At 39.7% G+C, this 21,666-nt stretch overlaps 1 protein-coding gene across 10 annotated transcripts in view; it reads left to right on the top strand.

Annotated features, from left to right (window-relative positions):
- PNPLA7 (patatin like domain 7, lysophospholipase) overlaps window positions 1-21,666 on the top strand; it is a 198,839-nt gene that overhangs the window by 49,264 nt on the left and 127,909 nt on the right. For all 10 annotated transcript variants that reach the window (XR_013484710.1, XR_013484709.1, XM_078149930.1 and 7 more), the window contains 4 exons: window positions 3,810-4,015; window positions 13,785-13,916; window positions 14,845-14,968; window positions 20,386-20,499. Coding sequence is in view for 8 of the 10 variants with exons in the window: in XM_078149930.1 (XP_078006056.1) it covers window positions 3,810-4,015; window positions 13,785-13,916; window positions 14,845-14,968; window positions 20,386-20,499 (576 nt within the window). In the remaining 2 variants the exon portion in view is untranslated. The remainder of the gene's footprint in view (window positions 1-3,809; window positions 4,016-13,784; window positions 13,917-14,844; window positions 14,969-20,385; window positions 20,500-21,666) is intronic.

Raw genomic sequence — 21,666 nt, 5'->3', positions numbered from 1 at the left:
TTCTTCTCCTGAACCTGACATACTCTTTCCTGTCACCATGTCTTTGTATGTACCATCCCTCACACCTGGGGCATATTCTTGCTCTGTATCCCGTGTTCCAGTATCCTCTTCTTCAAAGTTCGGCCCAGGTGCCACCTCCTGTGTGGAAACTTGTGGCAGTCTCCTTACCCTGCCTCTCCCAGCTGAAATGGTGTGTCTGGATTTCCTCTTTGTCCTCATCATACCCTACTCTGTTATTAACATATCTGTGTGCACGCCATGTCTTCTTTACTAGGATGCGAGCTCCTTGAAAGCAGGAATTGCACTATTTTTATCTGTGTCTCCCCACCACTTAAAACAGTTATTTGTACCCAGTGGACACTAAATAAGTGCTCATTGAATTGAATCCAACAGGAACAATGGCTTCAGCTATTGAGTGTGGATTAGGGAATGCAGGATCTTGGCCACTCTTGCTCTTTGCATGGGAAGGCTAAATCTCTCTTTAGCAATGAGCCATTGTATTTTTCCATGTGCGCTAGACGTTTTAATGTATGTATATGGCAGAACATAAAACTGCTGTGTGAGGGATAATATGAGGGACAGGCTGATCCAAGCCTTATCTCAGTCATAGGAAGGCCATGGCGTGTCTTCTCAGTGATGTTATGTCATCTGAGCCAACAATAGCTACTTATTGGTCTCTCTGGAAATAGTGTATACAGTCTCTATTTGTTTTTTGTTGTGATTCTGATATGCTCCCTGAAACTCCCTTCCCATGAAGTGGCCTTCCTCAGAATTGTGGCTTCACTTGTTCCTTTTCTCCTCATTTTCTTTCCTTTCCTTCTACTTCAGCTTTAAGCTCTCAAAGGAGCCCACACTGACAAAGAGAGGCCTTTTGCTTTTCATAGGAGAAGCAGTGTGTTAGCTGAGTACACAAAGCAGCGATGACTCACTCTTCCACCTGCTTTAGGCCTCCGATGTGTATTCAGGGAAAACTCCAGGGGCAAATTTTCCTGCTTATTTAATTCCAGCCCCCAGCCAGCCTTACTCTTGCAATGTTTCAGTTCTCTCTGAAACAGTCAGTGAGTCAGCTACACTTATTGAGTACCCACTGTGTACAGAGATGGTTCTAGAAGTCCTAGGGGGCCACAAATCAGACATAAGTTCAGTATCCTTAGGTAACTTAAAATCCACTTGGGGTGACAGAACATACACACGCTGATACAGGAACATACGGAGGAATATCAATAAATATAAGGCAGCATCTGACTGTCTTATATATCCATCAGTGGTGTAGAGGTGATTCAAAATTGAAACAGAATAGGGTGAAATGAATTAGGGTAGCCAACTGTCAGCAAGCATTTATTAAGCACCTACTATGTTGCCAGGCACTCTGCTAAGCACTGGGGTACAAAAAGAAGGAAAAGATAGTTCCTTCTCTCAGTTGGCTTACAATTGAGTGAGGGAGACAACAAGCAAACAAATATAAACAAGCAAGCTATATGTAAGAAAAGTAGGAAATAATTAACAGAGGGAAGACACTAGAAATCAGGGGCATCTGGAAAGGCTTCCTATAGAAACTGGAATTTTATCCTGGGACTTGAAGGAAGCCAGGGAAACCAGTATGTGGAGATGAAGAGAGAATAGCATTCTAGTCATGGGAGACAGCCAGAGGAAATACCTGGAGGCAAGAGACAGAGTGTCCAGTTTGTGGAACAGCCGGGAAGCAAGTGTCACTGGTTGGAAGAATATGGAAGAGTTGGGCAGTAAGGGTTAAGAAGACTCAAAAGCCAGGGTGGGATGTGTGCTTTAGGTTATAAAGGGCTTTGATGGCCAGACAGAGGATTTCTTATTTGATCCTGGAGTTTATTGAGTAGAGGGGTGACATGGTTCAATCTGTGTCAACTGGGGATAGTGAGTATTCATTCAGTCAGATTTCAGAGGTGATGGACATGAATTTGATGGGGTGGAAGACCTAGAGAAGATAGTTCAGGTGACAAATGTGCAAATGCAAGAAGGTGCAAAGGAAGAAGTCTTGTGTGGGTGATGGCAAGTGAGAAGTGTAGTGGTGGTGGTGGTTGTTGCTTTTTTCAAGGTGGACAGACTTCAAACAGAAATTAAGGAGACAGCTGGGAAATATTAATGAAAATAGGAAAGGAGGGAAGAAGAGTGAGGAAAATCTATCTGGAGCATGGAAAAGGTGGAATTCAGAACTTACAGGGGAATTAGACTAGCTTTTGAAAAGGATGAGAAGGTAGAGGAAGATAAAGGACGTAAAGAGGAAAACAAACTGGAGATACTTGTACTTGATGTCCCTTGTTTTATCTTCTCATGTATATTCTGAAAATGAGCTTTAAGAGCCAGAGAGAGGTCGAGGGTTTTTTTTGTTTTGTTTTGTTTTGTTTGCTTCTTTTTGGTGAGGTAATCGGGGTTAAGTGACTTGTCCAGGGTCACACAGCTAGTTAAGTGTTAAGTTAAGAGGCCTGGATTTGAACTCGGGTCTTCCTGACTCCGAGGCTGGAGCTCTATCCACTGCACCACCTAGCTACCCCTAGAGGGTTTTTTAAAAGCCAGTCTGGCAGGAAAGTTGGACATTCTGCATAAAGGAGCCACAAAACTCAGCTCTGTTTGTTGTTGACTCTGTGAGACACCTTCAGGGTTATTCATATGGTTTTTGATTTTTCTGTTATCCACAATGTGCCCATAGATTACTAGTCTTGTTTGATAGGATTACCAAATGGGTAAATTGGGGAATGCTGGAGGCATAGTATATGTAGATTTCAGCAAGATTTGAAATCCTCATGGACAAAATTAAGAGATGTAGGCCAAATGGTCATATAATTCGGTAGATTCAGAACTGGTTAAGTGACTGGATTCTGATAGTATTTGTGGCAATTTGAAGGGAGCTCTCCAGTGAAGTACCTCAGGTATCTGAACTTACCCCGTGATGTCATTAACTTAGTTTAAGACAAAGATGGCATATTTTTCACATTTGCAGATAATGTAAAACTGGGAGGGAGAGCTAACACATTGGATGAAAAAGAACCTAAAAAAACCAAGCAACTCAGGTTAGAAAAAAAACACGAAGTTTAGAAGAAAGACAGGTTAGAATAATGAGTCATATCTAATTAGGTGAAATTTAATAGGGGTAAATGTAAAGTTCTATACTTAGGTCCAAAAAACTGTCTGTGCAGAATGGAGAAGGCCAGATTAGAGAACAGCTTTTAAGAAAAAGACCCAAGCTCCAAATGAGTCAGTGTGATATGTCAGCCAAAAAAGTGAATACGGATCAAGCTGTCTTAAGAAAGGCCTTGTGTCTAAAACAAGAAAAGTTTTATCCTGTGATATTCTGTACTGATCATCCCACATTTGTAATATTGTGTCCTGTTCTAAGTGTTACAGTTTGGAAAGGACATTGACAAACTGGAGCACATCCAATATGCAGCAGCTCCGATTTTCTGAAGAAGATGAAACTTTTGCCTGCAGCTCAGGAGAAGCATATAGAAAACATGACCCAGGGAACTTTTGTCCTCTTGGTTGGATTCTCAGAGGCAGCAAATGCTTCTGTTTTGATTCCAAGTGGAAAGAGAAAGCAACTGTTTTTCTACAAGGCAGCTTTTGCTACTGCTAACTAAACTTCACTAACATTCATTCCTGAGCTCTGTCTTCCTAGACTATATTATTTCCCTCTACAAAATCTCTAACATTTTCTCTGTTCCTGGTGCCTGCCATCCCCTTGTTTTATAATATCCCTTTACTTTTGCATAGTAAATGTTTCATCTGTTCTTTCAGAAGCCATTACTAAAGCTAATGTCTGATTTTGTCTTGGCTAGGATGTCAACCTCCAGTTTGTGATCTCTGGGATGCTACATGTATATCAGCAGAAGATTGACAGTGAAGAAAATAAATTCCTATTTATCACCCATCCTGGGGAGTTGGTAGGCCAGCTGTCTGTACTTACAGGGGAGCCACTTATCTTTACCATCAAGGCCAACAAAGAATGTTCCTTCCTCTCCATCTCCAAGTCTAATTTCTATGAGTGAGTCCCTCATACAGATGCCCTGTTTTTGTTTTAGGGGCAGATAGTGTTCCTTAAGTGGATGAGCAGGTTATCTTAAGTGCTCACACCCCAGTGCTGAAAGTGTTCAGAATGCCAAACAACCCCTTGTTTTCTTGGAGCTGTATACTGATGATGTTTGGGCCTAGTGACAGTGCTATTACAAGAGCTGATAGGTGTTGTGTTTGGACACAAGGGGCTGAAAATATACACTTGGGAATTGTGTCTTAGATAAAGGGCCCTCTGGTTTTTTAACCAAGATATTGGTTTTTTACCTGATTGAATTCTTTTATTCCACTAATACTGGTAACTGATTTGTCACCCTAGAATTATAGAATATTGAGCTGCCAGGGATCTGAAGGATCATCTGGTCCATCTCTCTCAAGTGAGGGGGTTGAAGAGACAGGCACAGAGAGGTTATCTTATTTATTTGCCTGTGGTCACATAAATAGTTAATAGCAGACCCGGAATTTGAACCTTCTGGTTTTAACTCAGCACTACTCGTACCAAGTTAGTCAACTATATCACTGTGGCCTCATCTTTTTTCTTAGTCGAGTTGAATTTCTGGCATTTGTCAGTTTTGAGCAACCAAAATAATTTCCAGCAGATTATGACTGATTTTTTGCTAGCAAAGGAACACCAGAAGGAATGATTGATCATGAAGATATACCAGGGCTCTGGGAAGATTACTTCTTGGGTCCTTTGTGCAATACTGTTCCTATCACTGGATAGGGAACTTTGCTTTGTGAGCTATAGCTCCACATTCCTGACTCTTGTTTGAGTCTGGTCTACTTTGCCCCTTTGTTTTTTTCAGCTGTGCTTTCTCAAAGCCAGCCCAGTTTTTTTCCTTATAATCATACAGTTTAATTTTCTTTCTGAAATGAGTTGTTTTACATTTGTCCTTCTTGCATTGTAGTCTGTTTTTATCTATCTCCTTTACCAACATGTCAAAGTAATTTTAAATTTTAATCTAGTTCTGTACAAGGTGCTAGCCTTGTCCAACTGAGTGTCATCCACAGCTTTAATTCTTTTTATCCTTATCATCTAAGTCAGAATGAAAGTGTTATGCAGTCTCCTTTCTGCTGTGTTTGGGATTGCATTCTCCTGCTTGTGTTAACACACCCCTTCCCTGCATCACCATGGTTTATTGTTGGGCACAGCGGCAGATGCTACTGCTAGATTTGGGGGAGTGAATTGAGCTCAGTCACACTTCAGGGGGATTGTTGGGATTTTCTTAGTCTCTATTTTCATCTTTATGACTCCAAATAAGGGATAGGGAAGCTGTGGGATATATACTACAGACTGAATTATACATGTACTGGGGACCCCCCATTTAGCCAAAAGAGAAACCTGCATTCTGGGAGATCTCTTCAGAGCTGTTGGAAACTCTTGAGTAAAAAGATGAGTCTGGGTACTGACATGTTTGAAATTATTAGGTTTATTATTTGGTTTTGTTCTTTTGACAAGGAGGAAGTAACCTATTTTTGTAGACCAGACATTGGTGTTGAGAAATGTTCATGGCTTCAGGGGTTGTACTGTAGGTGGTACAAACACATGACCTTGGCTATGGTTCTGAAACTGTGACTTGTGGTTTAATCTGAGCAAGGGGAGCTAAAGGATCCCTTTAGTAGATGCAGTCTCTGGAGGGAAGGCAGCTTGGGTGTATTCTCTCTGTGGGAAGATAAGCTTAGTCACTTTCTCCCTATTGACCATTGGCATGGAGACCTGAAACTCTTGTCACTTTTTCACTTTGCCCAGGAGAGTAGCTTTCTGAACCAGCCATGCTGGTTCAGGACCTGGGCATGTCATAACCACAGATTAGTCTCCTCTGTCAGAAGCCTGGCTCCTCTTGGTATTGCTTGGCACCATTGTGTCTTTGACCACTACGGATGCCAGGGCAGTTCTGGAGACCCTTAAGGTCTCACTCTGAAAACCCATTCAAGCTTGCTGCCACCCCAGGAGTTGTTTTTCAATATGTATTAACTCTCAATGTCAGGAAAATTCTCTGATAGGAAGGTTAGTTTCAGGATATCTTTCAATGTTTTAATTTGAAGTGGAGGAAGTACTCTTTAAGAAACTAAGACCTCATCAGGCCATCTACAACCATGCAGGGCTCTAAGAACTTCATCATCTTCCTGAATCCCTTCACTAAATGCCAGTTTGGATCCATAGGAGCACCATGGGCTCTAGAGAACCCATGGTTTCCCTGGAGGTAAGAAATATATGGAAAGGGCTCCCAGGATACCATTTGAGTTTGGGGAGTTTCTTGGTTTAAGGATGCTTGTTCTCTAATACAAACATATTATGGCCAATTTCAGGTAATATTTTATAAAGGGTTGCCTTTTGGCTGTACCTTTATAACCTCTTCCTTCTGTTTCTTAGTTTGCCACTTTTAATCTAAACTTGCTATATTCAGGGGACTTTGGGGGTGCTAAAGAAGAAATGGAAACTGAAATAATAGGAGAATACAGTAGCCAGAAGAGCAGCATGAGCTTGGACAATCTACTAGTGGAGGATATAGCTTGGTCAGTATTCAGAGTTCAGATTTCTTTGTGGGAATGAAGTAGATCTGCAGTGACCCAGTTGTTTTCTTCTGCCCATGTAATCATGGTGCTCTGAGTTCTTTCATTAGCCCAGGAGTTCTTTTGAGAGTGAAATAGGAGTTGGATAAGAATGAGCTTTAATATCCACTAAATTTGAATTTTAAAAGGTGACACCAACTTTCAGGAGATGGTAAGAATGTCCTATTTACAAGACCTTTTTCTTTATTTCTGTAGAATTGTAGCAAAGCTCATTATAGCAACAAGCATAACTTTCTACCCATGTGACTAGACTATGACATAGATTATGGGTAACAAAAATATTCATAGTGTAGTTGGAGCATCTGTTACAAAGCTAGAGTATTTACAAACTCTGTGTCTGTTCTGATTTATTTTCTGGCAAAGGTCGTGATCTTGAAACTCTCTAAGCATCACACTCTGTAGGTGGGGCTGAAGTGCTTATATAACTTGGATACTTGAGAAAATTGGAGAGCTTGGGAAACAGAATGGTTCAGGAAATATATAACACTTCTGCTTTTTGATGCCTACGTCTCTCTTCTCTTCAGAGTGGTGGTTCCAGGGAGCATGGCCAGTATTGAGTTCTTGTCTCTTTTCAGTGGAGGCATTTTAGGGATAAGTCTCTTGGGGAGAAATCATGAAGTCCTGTGAGTCCTTAATGGAGAGCCTTCAGGAGGCCAGACATCTAGATCAGGGAGAGGAAAAGAAAGGCATACCCAGTGTGTTCTAGGGAATATCTAATTAAAAATCTTGCTGTTTATCAGAAGATAAACCCAGTGTCAGAAGCAATAAGTTCGTATTTTTTCACAGTAAGTTGAGTTACAGATAACTGCAGCTTTATAAATTGTTTTTAAAAAATGGCAAACCTATCTATAAATATGCATCCCTGATTTTTCCACAGTCGCTGTTGTCAGGTACCTTCAGAAGGACACTTAAAGGCTCTGAATTGTGTCCTCCTTGAGTTGTAAAGGTATCCCTTGTCTATCTAATATCTATTGCATACAGAAATGTCTATGTGTACATTTGCATATGTATATTTATGTGTGTGTATATTTGTGTGTATTTAGACATACATATACATACATATATATCTACACATATTCAAGTGTATGTGTGTGTGTGTGTCTCAAAACATAATCAGTAGCACTAGATTGATTTTCACATAAAGGTTATGGAAGAAATAATACTTTTGATTTCTAATAGTTTTCATCAGCCTGACATCTTCTACATAATGCAGCAGAAAAAAAAAATACTGTTTTCCTGGCTGATTTATTGGTCCAGCTTCCCTATTGACTTTCTGTGTGTCTTTGGGCAAGTCACTTCCCTCTCTCTGCATTTGTTTCCTCATGTGTAAAATGAAGGGATTGGCTAGATTGTCTGTGATGTTCTGTGGTCTGTGTGCCTCAAAATGCCTTCTACAAGATGAATCCATCCTTAGTTGGGAGAATTTATCTGCATTTCACTGATTGGTAAGGGGCTTAGAACTTTAGATCTTTAGCATAGGTACAAATAGATCTTTTCTCATTTATATTACTCTAGTAATTTGGTGGATGTGGTAGGCCAGAGAACTCTTTCCTCTGTTTTTTTCTTTTCTTTTTTTTTTAAATATAAATTTATTTATTTTAGCTTTCAACATTCTCTCCCACAAGTTTTTGAATTCCAAATTTATACCCCATCTCCCCCCTCTTCCCACCCCAAGATGGCATGCATTCTGAATATCCCTTCCCCTAGTCTGTCCTCTCTTCTATCTCTCTCCACTTCTCTTATCCCCTTCCCCTTCTATTTTCCTGTAGGGCAGGATAGACTTCTGTACCCCATTTCCTGTATTTCTTATTTCCCAGTAGCATGTGAAAACATTTTTTTTTAAACATATGTTTTTAAAACTTTAGGTTTCAAATTTTCTCTCTTCCTCCCTCCCCACCCACCCTCATTGAAAAGGCAAGCAACTCAATATAGGTTGTACATGTGCAGTTATGCAAAACACGTCCATAGTAGACATGTTGTGAAAAACTAACTCTATTTCCCTTAATCCTATCCTGCCCTCCCATTTATTCTATTCTTTCTTTTGACCCTGTCCCTCCTCAGAAGTATTTACTTCTGATTACCCCTTTCCCAATCTGCCCTCCTCTCTATCATCCCCCTGCTCTCTTGTCCCTTCTCCCCTATTTTCCTGTAGGGTAAGACAGATTTCCATACCCAATTGAATGTGTATGTTATTCCCTCCTTAAGCCAAATCCTATGAGAATAAGATTCACTCATTCCTCTCACCTTCCCCCGTTTCCCCTCCACTGTAAGAGACTTTTCTTTTCTTTTTTTTTTTGTGAGATAATTTACCCCATTCTACCTCTCCCTTTCTTCTTCTCCGAGTATAATCCTCTCTCATCCCTTAATTTTATTCTCCAGATATGACCCCTTAATCTTCAACTCACCCTGTGCCCTCTATCTATCTATCTACATATACATATTAATTTTTTTCCTCCAACTACCCTAATACTGACAAAGGTCTCATGAGTTATAAATATCATCTTTCCATGCAGGAATGTAAACAGTTCAATCTTAATAAGTCTCTTATGATTTCTCTTTCCTGTTTACCTCTTCATGTTCCACTTGAGTCCTGTATTTGAAAGTCAAATTTTCTATTCAGCTCTGGTCTTTTCATCAAGAATGCTTGAAAGTCCTCTATTTCACTGAATGACCATTTTTTCCCCTGAAGGATTATACTCAGTTTTGCTGGGTAGGTGATTCTTGGTTGTAATCCTATCTCCTTTGCCCTCTGGAATATTATATTCCATGCCCTGCGGTCCTTTAATGTAGAAGCTGCTAAATCTTGTGTTATCCTGATTGTGTTTCCACAGTACTTGAATTGTTTCCTTCTGGCAGCTTGTAATATTTTCTCCTTGACCTGGGAACTCTGGAATTTGGCTACAGTATTCCTAGGAGTTTTCCTTTGGGGATCTCTTTCAGGAGGAGATCTGTGGATTCTTTCAATTTCTATTTTGCCCTCTGGTTCTAATATATCAGGTTTTCCATGATAATTTCTTGAAAGATGATGTCTAGGCTCTTTTTTTGATCATGGCTTTCAGATAGTCCAATAATTTTTAAATTCTCTCTCCTGGATCTATTTTCCAGGTCAGTTGTTTTTCCAATGAGATATTTCACATTGTTTTCTAATTTTTCATTCTTTTGGATTTGTTCTACTGTGTCGTGATTTCTCATAAAGTCACTAGCTTCCAATTGCTCTATTCTAATTTTAAGCTTTTGGACTTCCTTTTCCATTTGGCCAATTTTTCTTTTTAGGGCATTCTTCTCCTCATTGGCTTTTTGGACCTCTTTTGCCATTTGGGTTAGGCTATTTTTTAAGGTGTTATTTTCTTCAGTATTTTTTTGGGTCTCCTTTAGCAAGCTGTTGACTTGTTTTTCGTGATTTTCTTGCATCACTCTCAGTTTTTCCTCTACTTCCCTTACTTGCTTCTCAAATCCCTTTTGAGCTCTTCCAAGGCCTGGGACTGATTCATGTTTTTCTTGGAGGCTTTGGATATAGGAGCTTTGACTTTGTTGTCTTCTTCTGGTTGTATATTTTGATCTTCTCTTTCACCAAAGTAAGATAATGTAGTCAGACTCTTTTTGCAAGGTTTGCTCATGATCCCAGCCAATTACTTGAGTTTTAAACTCTTTGTGAAGGTAAGAGTCTGTTTCCAATGTGGAGAATGTATTGTCCCAAGCTTCAGGGGTTTGTATAGCTGTTTTCAGAGATAGGGACCTGTAAATTTTCAGTTCTTCCAAGGTGGTATGATAAGGGGCGAGGTGTTTACTCCTTTCCTGGCCTGTGACCACAAGTATTCCTTTCTGTCCTGTAACTGTGAGGAAGGGTTCCTCTCCACAGCCACTCCAAGCTCTACCACGCCAGCGTTCCTCCTCACCCCAGCACCGCCGCCCAGAACTGTGACCCAGATCCACACACGGGCAAAGCAAGAGATTCCTGCCTCAGCACTGGCAAAGAGATCCCTGCGATCCCTCTCTGATCAGCCACTGGATTCCCCCTCAGTCTGTGGGCTGGAAGCTCGGGAAGCAGCTGCCCCCCCCCCGCGCCCCCAGGGCCATGCTCTTGGGGAATGGATCTGAAACCCCACCTTCCTGTTTCAGCACCAACAGAAACAGACTTTTCCCACTGACCTTCTAAGTTGTCTTTGGCATTGGTGGATTGAGGAGTCTGGAAACCTCCACAGCTGCCTACGATTCAGTCCTCTGAGGCCTGCTCCAGGTTCACTGCGGCCTGCCCGCCCACGCTGCGCTGCACTCCCAGCCTGGCATGATACACCTTTCTGATCAATCATCCAGGTTGTCTTGGGCTGGAAATTTGTTTCACTCTGTCTTTTTGTGGGTTCTGCTGCTTCATAATTTGTTTAGAGCCATTTTTTATGAGTATTTGCAGGGGTTTGGAGGAGAGCTCAAGCAAGTCACTGCTTTCACTCCGCCATCTTGGCTCTGCCCCCCTTTCCTCTGTTTTTTCAAGGGACACATTAAACTTATCTCTCCATCACATCTGTTCCCTGTGAAGCACATGGATAGCCGCATGGGGTCAATTGGAATATCTGTTTAAATCAAGAATTCTTAACCTGTGATGTAGGGATAGAGTTCAGGGGGTCTGTGAACTTGGATGAGAAAAATTTCATCTTTTTTTAAAATAATCTCCAATTGAAATGTATAGCATTTCCTTCAATTATGTATTTCAAAACATTCTGAGGAGGGATCTATAGGCTTTGTCAGACTGCCAAAGGGATCCATGACACACAAAAAGATTAAGAATCACTGATTTAAATGATTAATGATCGTTCTCCTCACTTCAACTCTGGGTCTGAGCAAGATGAATTATGACACTCTTTCTAATTGCAGGCACCAAGACTTGAGATTTGTCACTATTGGTTGGTCATGGTGCAAGCTCTTTTAGTTTTGAATTGACAGTGAACAGCATTGTAATCTAGTATGAATCTTATACTTTATTCCAGTCAGTAATAGGAAGAAAAGTAGCTGGATGGGTGATTTTTGCTGATGATGTCTCTAGAAAGGTGCCTAGTCGTGAATGCAGACCAGGTGTTTGGTACTATCTTCTGCTTGGCTTACTTTCTCTTACTGGATTGCAGCTTCCTTTCCAAAAGAGTAATTAGTCTTTAGGACACCACTGCAGTGTATAAGGATGCAAGATTTGTAGGGGGACAGACTATCCTGCGAGCTATGCTAATTGTAGGGCCAATGGAAGGGGGCTGATCTGTTCTGCCCCGATATGCCAATTGTAGGGACGCAGACCCTTTGAGACAGTAATGAGATGCCAAAGAAAGACGAGCCCATACTAGTTTGGTAGTAAATATATATTAAGATTTGTTAGGTTAATTAGATTGTTTAAGGGAGTTTACTTGTGAGACCCAGTCCTTGGAAGCAGGAGGACAGAATGGTATAATGGATCTCTGCAGCAACCCCAGGCCAGGTCAGATATTATATAGAAACAGAAGGTATAGTGCCAGCAGTGGCCCAGGGTCATGTGCAAGTTTTCCCATAAAATAGTTGGAGCTTCTTTTGCTGTTTACATTTACTCAAGGTAGTTTACATTCTTCTGTAGAGTAGTAAGTCATCTTCCCACTGTGGCTTCCACTGTACGCAGTGATTCAGGATTAAGGGAGAGAGAGAGGAGATGTTTCCATTCCTTCCTGTGCCTGATGTCATCCAGCTTCTTTTTGGCTGGAAAGTGTCTGCAATTGTTCAGGGGGGCACTGTATTCTTTCTTTGATTTTCTCTAGCTTTATTAAGGCCATGGAAACAATTCCCAGGAATAGAGTACAGGCTGAGAGAAGGTTTGGCTTGTTTGAATGAATTACAAAAAATGAAATCTAGAAGACTAGTGGGAGGAATAAGATGATACAAAAAGGTATGCCTTAGGACATATCTGGGAATACATATCTGAGGTATTTATTTGAGCTACAGGGCTTTGAAGCCAGGGATCACAATCTTTATCACTATCCAGGCTATGTTGAGAAGCTACCCTAGAGTCCTTATGAATGAGGTGACATCAAAGCAAGGGCCTTGAGCAGCAGTGGTGGCAGTTTGACTGTATGTACTAGTGCTAGGGGCATCCACTCCAAGCTGTCCCAGTCTGTTTTCTTCATATGTCTGGAATAAACCTCAGACAGACTGCTTGGATAAGAATGAAACCTCAAGAAAACTTCCACTAACTTATTGTATGATCTTAGGCAAGCAATTTTTCCTGGATCTGTGATACCTCATCTGTAAAATAAAAGGATTTGGAGTACATAATCTTTTAAAATTTTGTTTTTCAAATCCAGCCTCAGACCAAACACTTGACACTTACTAGCTGTGTGACCCTGGGCAAGTCACTTAACCCCAATTACCTAAAATAAATAAATATCTAAAAATTTTGTTTTATTTCAGTTCCAAATTCTCTCTCCCATCACTCCTTCCCCAACCATTAAGAAGGCAAGAAAAATAAAACTAATTACATATATGTATAGTCAAGCAAAACAAATCTGCTTTAGCTACTCCCAAAAAAAGAAAGAAAGAGAAAAGAAAGAAAAGAAAATATGCTTCAGTCTGTACTCAATTCATAAGCTCTTTATTTGGAGTTAGATGGCATATTTCATTATGACTTCTTTGAAATTGTTGTTGGTCATTGTGTTGATCAGAGTTTCTAAGTATTTTAAAGTTGTTTATCTTTATAATATTGTTGTCATTGTATAAATGTTCTTCTGGTTATACTCACTTTCACTTTGTATCATTTTATATGTTTTTTCAGGTTTCTCTAAAATCTTCCAGTTCATAATTCTTATGGCACAGTTGTATTCTATCACATTCATATACCATGATTTGTTCAGCAATTCTTCACTTGATGGGCATCCCTTCAGTTTCCAATTCTTTGCCACAATGAAAAGAGTAGCTATAAATATTTTTGTATATGTGGGTTCTTTCCCTCTTTCTTTGATCTTTTTGGGATATAGACCTAATAGTAATATTGGTGGGTCGAAGAGTATGCACAGTTTAATAACTTTTGGGGCATAGTTCAAAATTGCTTTCCAGGATGGCTGGACCAGTTCATAGCTCCACCAACAGTTCATTAATATACCCGAAGTACATAATCTTTAAGGTTGATGCTGTTATGTTATATAACTCTTTGTATCCTTTGATAGGATTATGCGCAAGCAACCAAATGTTGTCCTGGCTGTTGCTCACACATTTGTAAAGAGAATGTCTTCATTTGTGAGGCAGATAGACTTTGCCCTGGACTGGATGGAGGTAGAAGCTGGACGTGCAATTTACAGGTAAAGCATTAAGTAAAAATGTCTTTGAGAGAATGTCAGGTAAATTCTGATCCTATTTTTTTTTTTTACCACTGTGGTCCTGATGCTAATTGGGCCTCTAATGGCATCACATTAATATGGGCAGGATTCATATAACTGACAACTTATCAGGGCTCCAAAATGGAATAATCAGTCAGAGATTTCTCACCCCAAGAGGCCACCTCTGGAGTAAGTGCTGAAGGAATAGGATATACTTTTGCCCTGGTTTTTATTGAATAGAAGCTAATACTTTATTTGTATTAGTCAATTAATGAGTCAAGTTCAAAGTTACAGATCTGTTATGTAGAATGTATTAGCTTAAATAGAACAACCTCTTCTCCAATTTAAGAAGAATGTAATTCTTTAGAGTCTACAGTATTGCATTCTTAATGAAATTCTAATGCAGAGATGTCAAATATATTGCTGCTGGCCCCCACAAACCAGATTAAAATGTAATTTGGAAATATTTACCAAAATAAATAAAAATATAATAAAATGCAGATAAGCTTAACTTGTGGTTTTCTAAGTTAATATGTGGCTACAGGGATTCTTTTCTGTGGTTTTGCAGCTCCTTTTCTATTTGAATTTGATACTCCTGTTCCAGTGTGTGCCTGCACATTGATTTGGAATCACTTTTTAAGATGCAGTTTATCAGCCAGCCTATACAAAAACTGAGACATTGGATAGTGGGGAGCAAGTGGATAAAAGGGGACCTATGAAGACCAGTCAAGTTTGTGTGGAGGGCATGAGTTAGGCCATAGGAGAAGAGCAGGTAGGGCAATCTGGTGGAGAAATTTGAAGGTGACAATCAAAAAGCATGCATTGGGCCTGAGGCAGATCTGATATCTGACCTTACTTGTAGCTGTTTCTGCTTTCTCTAATGGTCAGTGTGTCTTGTTTCTCCCCTTAGGCAAGGTGATAAATCTGACTGCACATATATTGTACTCAATGGCCGTCTACGCTCTGTGATCAGCAAAGATGATGGAAAAAAACACCTGGCTGGTGAATATGGACGAGGAGATCTCATTGGTGTGGTAAGAAGACAACTCCTCTTATTCCCGTACAGTATCACAGGAAGTGGAAGAAAGATGCCTTGGCAATAATGAGGGATATGCCTACACTGGGAGTCAAGGACCTTGTGATTTTTGTCTGGGAGAGTTGTGAATTAGGAGACCTCCTTTTCTGAGAGCGTATTGCCCCTCCGTGGATAGTGTCCCAGCGGAGGAGAAGGTCACTCAGAGTGGTGGGCAGGACATAAGGCCAGAAGTGAGATGACACAACCTTGGGAAGGAGACTGCTTGTGTTGAAGGCACTGGGTGCTTGATTTGAGACAGTGTAATTTTTACCTTTTGCCATGTGGCACTGCTTTTATCTAATATTGTTTTCTTTCTGAATTGATATTTGTTATGGTCAAGGTTTTGAAGTGATATGTTGATTCTTATATTATCTCTGACCACTTTTCAAGGCCGTTTTTGATAAGAGATAACTTACATTTTTTCAGTTGTTTAGTTTGTTCTAATATTTCTTGTTTTCTTGTGGACTCATTGTTTTTGCAGTTCTTTCCTCTAGAACTCTTGCTTCCATTTCCATTCTTTCCTTTAATGCTATCATTTCCTTTATAGTATCATTTTTAATTCTTTCTACATTTTCCCCAGGAATCCCAGTATGGCCCATCTGTAGGTTTTCTTTGAGGCTTTGCAGAGAGATGGTGTGGATTTATTCTTTTTCTTGGGTTTATGTCTTCAGTGTCCTTGGCTCTATAATATTTCTTTATCTCCAGAGTTTTTTGTTTTGTTTTATTTGCTCATTTTCATAGCCTTACCTCTTGAATTGGGACTGGGTGTCAGTGCAAGTTTCTGAATTCCTTTTTAAGTGCTGATCTATATGATCTGCAGCCTGGGTAATGAGTTCTATATTTTTTAGTGATGTCAGGAGGCATCTGACTAGTGTGCTGTGCCAGGGTGGTATGATTCAGGAAAAGCCCAGATTTTTGCCCTCCTAGTTTGAGTTTCCCAGGCTCCTGAGCTCCAGTTTGGGGTAGAATGATGCAGTCAGAGGCTCCAGGCATCTTTGGTTGGTCCGTCCCCTTGTACACAGCTTCAGGCTCTGGACTTTCCTGACTTGCCCTTTGTCTCCCTACTCTGGAAGGTTTCCATGAGCTGAGCTTCTGGCATGGACTGGGATTTTCTCTCTGGATCCCTTCTCTAGTTCTATCTCTTTGTGTAAATCTGGGTAGGCAAAATCCACTTACTCTGGTTTTTCCTTGGATTTCTTGATCATTCCTAATTTGTTGCTCTTTTTTCCCCCTTTAGTAGGATAGTTATGAGGGAACAAGGCTATTCTACTTCTACTCCTTTTGACATCTTGTACAGAGAAAAGACAAGAATTACAAAGATGTTAAAGGAAACTGGTTAGAGGAGAGAGTACTTAGAAGCCCTAATCTCATGAAGGATACAGCTAGGTGGTACAGCAGATAGAATGCTAGATGTGGTATCAGGAAGACCTGAATTCAAATCCTGTTTTTCACACTTACTAGCTGACCCTGAGCAAGTTATCTAACCTTTCTCAGCCTCAATTTTCTCACATGTAAAATGGGTATTGCACCTTCCTCACAGGTCTGTGATGAGGATAAAATGAAGTAACATGTAAGGTACTTTGCAAACCTTATAGACCTATGTAAATGTGAACTATTATATTAGAGAGAACATAGAAGGAACAAATAAGGGGCAGCTAGGTGGTGCAGTGGAGAGCACGGACTCTGGAGTCAGGAGGACCTAATTTCAAATCCGGCCTCAGACCAGAAACTTGTCACTTACTATATGACCCTGCGCAAGTCACTTAACCCTATTGCCTAGCAAAAAACAAACAAAAAAAGAAGGAACAAATAAGCAAAAAAGAAACTCAGAATAGACAGTAGTAAGAGAAAAGTAATAAAAATAAGAGGCAAAATTTTGACCAAGACACTCGACCAAAGGGACAAAAGAGGGGAACAAGTAGATAACTAAATAACTAAGAGAAATAAAAATAATAACATAAGCAAAATTCAAGAATTTGAGAAAGGCTAGACACATGGAAATAAGGGGAAGGGAGAGAGACTCTGGGAATAGATTAGCATTCAAAGATAGACTAAGAAAAACTAATCACAGGGTCATCAGAGTAATCACTTGAGAGAGGAAAGGGCTAAGAAATCAATCCTAAGGAAATAAATGGAAGAAAATGCAAACATAATCATTGCAATATTAAAAATGAGTCAAACAATCCAATAAAATGAAAAAGTAGCATAATAGAAGAAAGAATAAAATGCAACAATCTGTTTTATAAAAAAAAAACCCCACAAAAAAGTAGACGCATACAGAAACAAAATGAGAAGTTAGAACAAAGTTTACTCTATATCAGTTAAATGCAGAAGTTGCAATCATGCTGTCTATCAGACACTCAACATTAATAAGCTTTTATTAAATACCTGTTATATACTAGGTATTGGGGATATAAAATTATTATTTCTGGCGTGAACACCATATTCAAGTTTAAAGGACAGGTGGCTTTGTTAACTACCCTGTTTGGCCATGGACTATCCATGGCCTGCTTATGGTTTGTAGAGGGCAGTTAATTCAAGCCAAGACCACCTGGCTTATCATGAGAAGATCTTGTTCCTCTACCTGGATGATGCACCCCTCAGAGTAAGGATGTCCGTATTTGAGGCTATGAGGAAGGGATCTCTTCCTAAGTTTCTCTAGGCTTCTGATGGTTACAGCAAAGGCTGAAAATGAAGAGTGGATTCTTCCTATCATTAGTCTGGATAATTGAGAATTGACCAAAGGTGATTTGACAACACGGTGTTCTGATGTGTTATCCTTGTGGTGTAAGAATAAATCCATATAAAAAAATTAGAAATCAAGAGGATGCCCATCAATTGGTGGATGGCTGAACAAGTTGTGGCGTATGATTGTGATGGAATACTATTATACGATAAGAAATGATGAAAAGAATGGTTTCAGAAAAACCTGGGAAGAATTATATGAACTGAGGCAAAGTGAAATGAACAGAACCAGGAGAACACTGTACATGATAATAGCGAAATTGTAAGGATGATCAACTGTAAAAGACTGAGCTACTCTGATCAAGACAGTGATCCAAGACAATTCCAAAGGACCATGATGAAAAATGTTATCTACTTTCAGAGAGAAAACTGATGAGCTTTGAGTGTAGATTGAAATATACTTTTTTTACTTTCTTTGTGTCTCACTTTTTTTTTTTACAACATAGCTATTATGGAAATGCATGACTTCACATGTATTAATTGATATCATTTTGCTTGCCTTCTCAATGTAGGGGAGGGGTGGGAAGGAAAGAGAGAATTTAGAATTCAAGATTTTAAAAAATGAATGTTAAAAATAAGTAATTAAAAAAAAAAGACTATATCCACATGATCTGTCCTATCAACATTGTCCTGTATAGTGAGCTGCTGTCCCTGGCAGAGAAGCCAACTTTCCTGTTGCTGAGGAAACTTGCCTTTTGAGAATTTAACCCTGGGGCCTTATTATGTCATCTTTCCTTCTGGTCTTATATATTCTGTGTGTTCCTCTGGAATAGCCTTTGATCTGGTGATCTGGAATTAACATGGAACATTTTTTGCAACTTGAACTTAATAAGCCATCACTGAATTATTTTGCTAAATAAAACCCTACCATTCTCTTTGTGTGTTCTTTGATGTTAGAAAACACAACAGAATGGAAAGTGACGTCCTTTCCCCTGAAAGTGTTTAGCAGTTGCTAAGCATCCGGTGTCTAGGTTTTACAATCCAGGCTAATTACAGCTGCTTCTGGACTTGCTTTTTCTGGCTTAGATTTGTGGTGCATTGTGTAGATTTTAACTCCAGATACCATTTCCTATGGTGCAGTCTTATGAAACTGGATGTCAGGTGCTGTTACTAAGCGATGAAATGGCATGATTCTCCCCAGGGCTCCTTATGACGACATTTTGCCCAGCAGTTTCCCTTATTGAGCTTTTTAAACTATTTTTCTGCAGGGATTTAGTTCGTGGAGTATCAGTAAGACACTGGCAGTAATGCAAATGGTGAGGATTCAAACTGTCTTTATGCCCCCATGCTGCTGTGCCCCCTTAGCTCCTATTGCTAGGTGTTTCTCTGAGGATTTCCTCACTAAGAGACATTTCATTGGTGATCTTTGTTTGTTGGGAAGGCTGTTCCTACTTGTGTGGGCTTCCTTCTTCTATGGCATACTCTATAGATCTTCCATTTTGCATTCCAAAACTACTCACCTGCTGTCACCACTTTCATCTCCTCTTCCACTTCTTATTCCTCCTCATGATATCTAAGATCTCTAACATACTATATGTCTCATAGGAAAAGATGGGAGGAAATCTGTCAGTTTTTGGAGATGTTTTATAAGTGTTTTTGATGATTAGACCCAAGTTGATTCTCAGTTGCCTAACACCCATTCCAAGTTGATTCTTATTTGCTTAATGCTAATCAGTGAAAGTAGTTCCATAATTTTCCATCATTCCATATTTTGTACAAATACCTTTAATTCAGTGCCCTACCCAGACACAGTGCTTTCCTCCATTCTTCTTTCTTTAGACAGGCGGATAACATTGATCATACTATATTATGGTTTAGTGTTTTTTCCCCATATTTTTTTCATAGAGCTTTTGTGCTCAAGATGAGAAGAAATGAATGCTGACTCCAAAACCTCAAGGGACATGTTATAGTTTCTTCTTTCCTTTTGAATGTAATCATCCAACTGGTGATGAGTGGCATTGTTAAGCTGAATGCTAGAGCCAGAGCTTTGATTTTAGTGGAGGTCATTTTGGCCTGTATCAAATTATACTGCTTCTGTTAACATGGTCACATGCCTGTACTCTTCTCAACATAAGGATTGTTTTCCCATTTCTCACTGTGGTCAGGATAGGGAGGATTGACTTCTTAGAATAGAGTGAAATTGTTGCCTTGTTTCCTCTGTATCTTTCCTGTTCTCTAACCTTCAAGCCCAGTTGTGGTTCCGAGTTTCTTAAAAGACTGCAGTCTGCTGAAGAAAGTGATGATGGATCAGACTTTGGCATATCGATCATTTTCTCTGTGAGCTTGAGATTTCCACATCAATCTTTTCTGCTTTTTTTTTTACATTATTTAACTCAGCTGCTGCTACTTTTTTAAACTTTTTTTTTTTAATTTTTAGGCAATTGAGGCTAAGTGACTTGTCCAGGTCACACAGCTAGTAAGTGTCAAGTGTTTGGTCTGTGGCCGAATTTGAACTCAGGTACTCTTGACTCCAGGGCCAGTGCTCTATCCATTGTGCCACCTAGCTGCCCCTGAGCTGCTGCTATTCTTGAGAGACTATGTGGTTTTACTTCAAGCCTGTGTTCCTGTTTTGGTTTGTGGATATGAGATATTGTAGTAAATTTTGAAGCAACCCTGGTCCCTTTCTTTCAGGTGGAGACACTAACCTACCAGCCCAGAGCTACAACAGTACATGCTGTTCGTGATTCAGAATTGGCCAAGTTACCAGCAGGAGCATTGACTTCCATCAAGCGCAAATATCCACAGGTAGAGAAATAACATTATCATTCTTCCACCTTTAACATTTGATCCCCAGCTTCAGTCCAGATATATTAATCAGCCATATCTAGGTGTCAAGCAACTAGTGTATGCACAGCATTGTAGGAGATACTTTTAAGGAACATGTGGTTCTTGTCCCCATGTAGCTTGGCAAGTGAAGCATAGACACCTTTCCAGCTTTAAAGTTATCTGACTTCTATATTCCTGTAAGGGATTCAGGGATTTAAAAATTATATGAGTGGAGGATGATAAAAATGAAATGGAGTTAGGGAAGACTTCTTAGAAAAATGAAATGGAGTTAGGGAAGACTTCTTAGAAACTTAGAAGAAACTTAGAAGACTTCTTAGAAAGCAAGTTTTGAGGTTTTAAACAATATGGTGGTGGTCATGGATTGGCAGGAAGGCCTTCCACGGTCAGGTATGGCATATGCAAAGTCAAAGGAAGTGAGCAAATTAAGGGCAGACTGTATCTAGTAAAATGACCAGACTGAATTGGTGGATATAATTATGGGGAAGGCTAGAGTGAGATGTAGTAAGGGGGTATTGTTGATGATGGACTTTGAAGGCCCATTAGAGAAAAGAGTCAAATAATGCTAAGGTAAAAAAGTGGAAGATTGATTGAGGTGTTGTTGACAATAATGGTCAAATTTTGATTGAGGAGTAGGGAGCAGAAAAATGGATGACTTAAGCCAGGGGTGTGTTATGATTCAGGGATCAGCAAGATATTCAGGTGGAGTTGTCCTACAGGAGGATGGGACTATGAAGAAAGGGGTGAACAGTCAGTATCTAAAGATCTAAATATGCAAGTGGTTGTTGAAATTGTATTAAGGGAAGAGGATCCTAGGAAAGTAAAGAAAAGAACTACATTTTAGAGAAAAAAAGAGAAAAGCCAGTGAAGGAGGAAGATGAATATCAGTGGAGTACAACTGTCAAGAGAAGCTAAGAGAAGATTAAAATTTCAAGGAATAGAGGTAAATTTCAAGGAGTAGAGTAAACTTCAAGAACTAGATGTAGTGAGGCACCAAAAAGAATGAAAATTTCTTCCCTCTGGTTAGTCTGCCCTCTTGGGCTGAGGATTTTCCATTTCTGTCAAGGGAGTTTTTTGTTTAAATATTTGGAAAATCATGGCTCAGACTTAATGGTCAGATGTGCTATG

Source organism: Phascolarctos cinereus, unplaced genomic scaffold (genome assembly GCF_003287225.1).
Source record: "Phascolarctos cinereus isolate Bilbo 61053 unplaced genomic scaffold, phaCin_HiC Scaffold_2;HRSCAF=192, whole genome shotgun sequence".
NCBI classification, from domain to species: domain Eukaryota; kingdom Metazoa; phylum Chordata; class Mammalia; order Diprotodontia; family Phascolarctidae; genus Phascolarctos; species Phascolarctos cinereus.
This window is presented reverse-complemented; position numbering and strand designations above follow the sequence as displayed.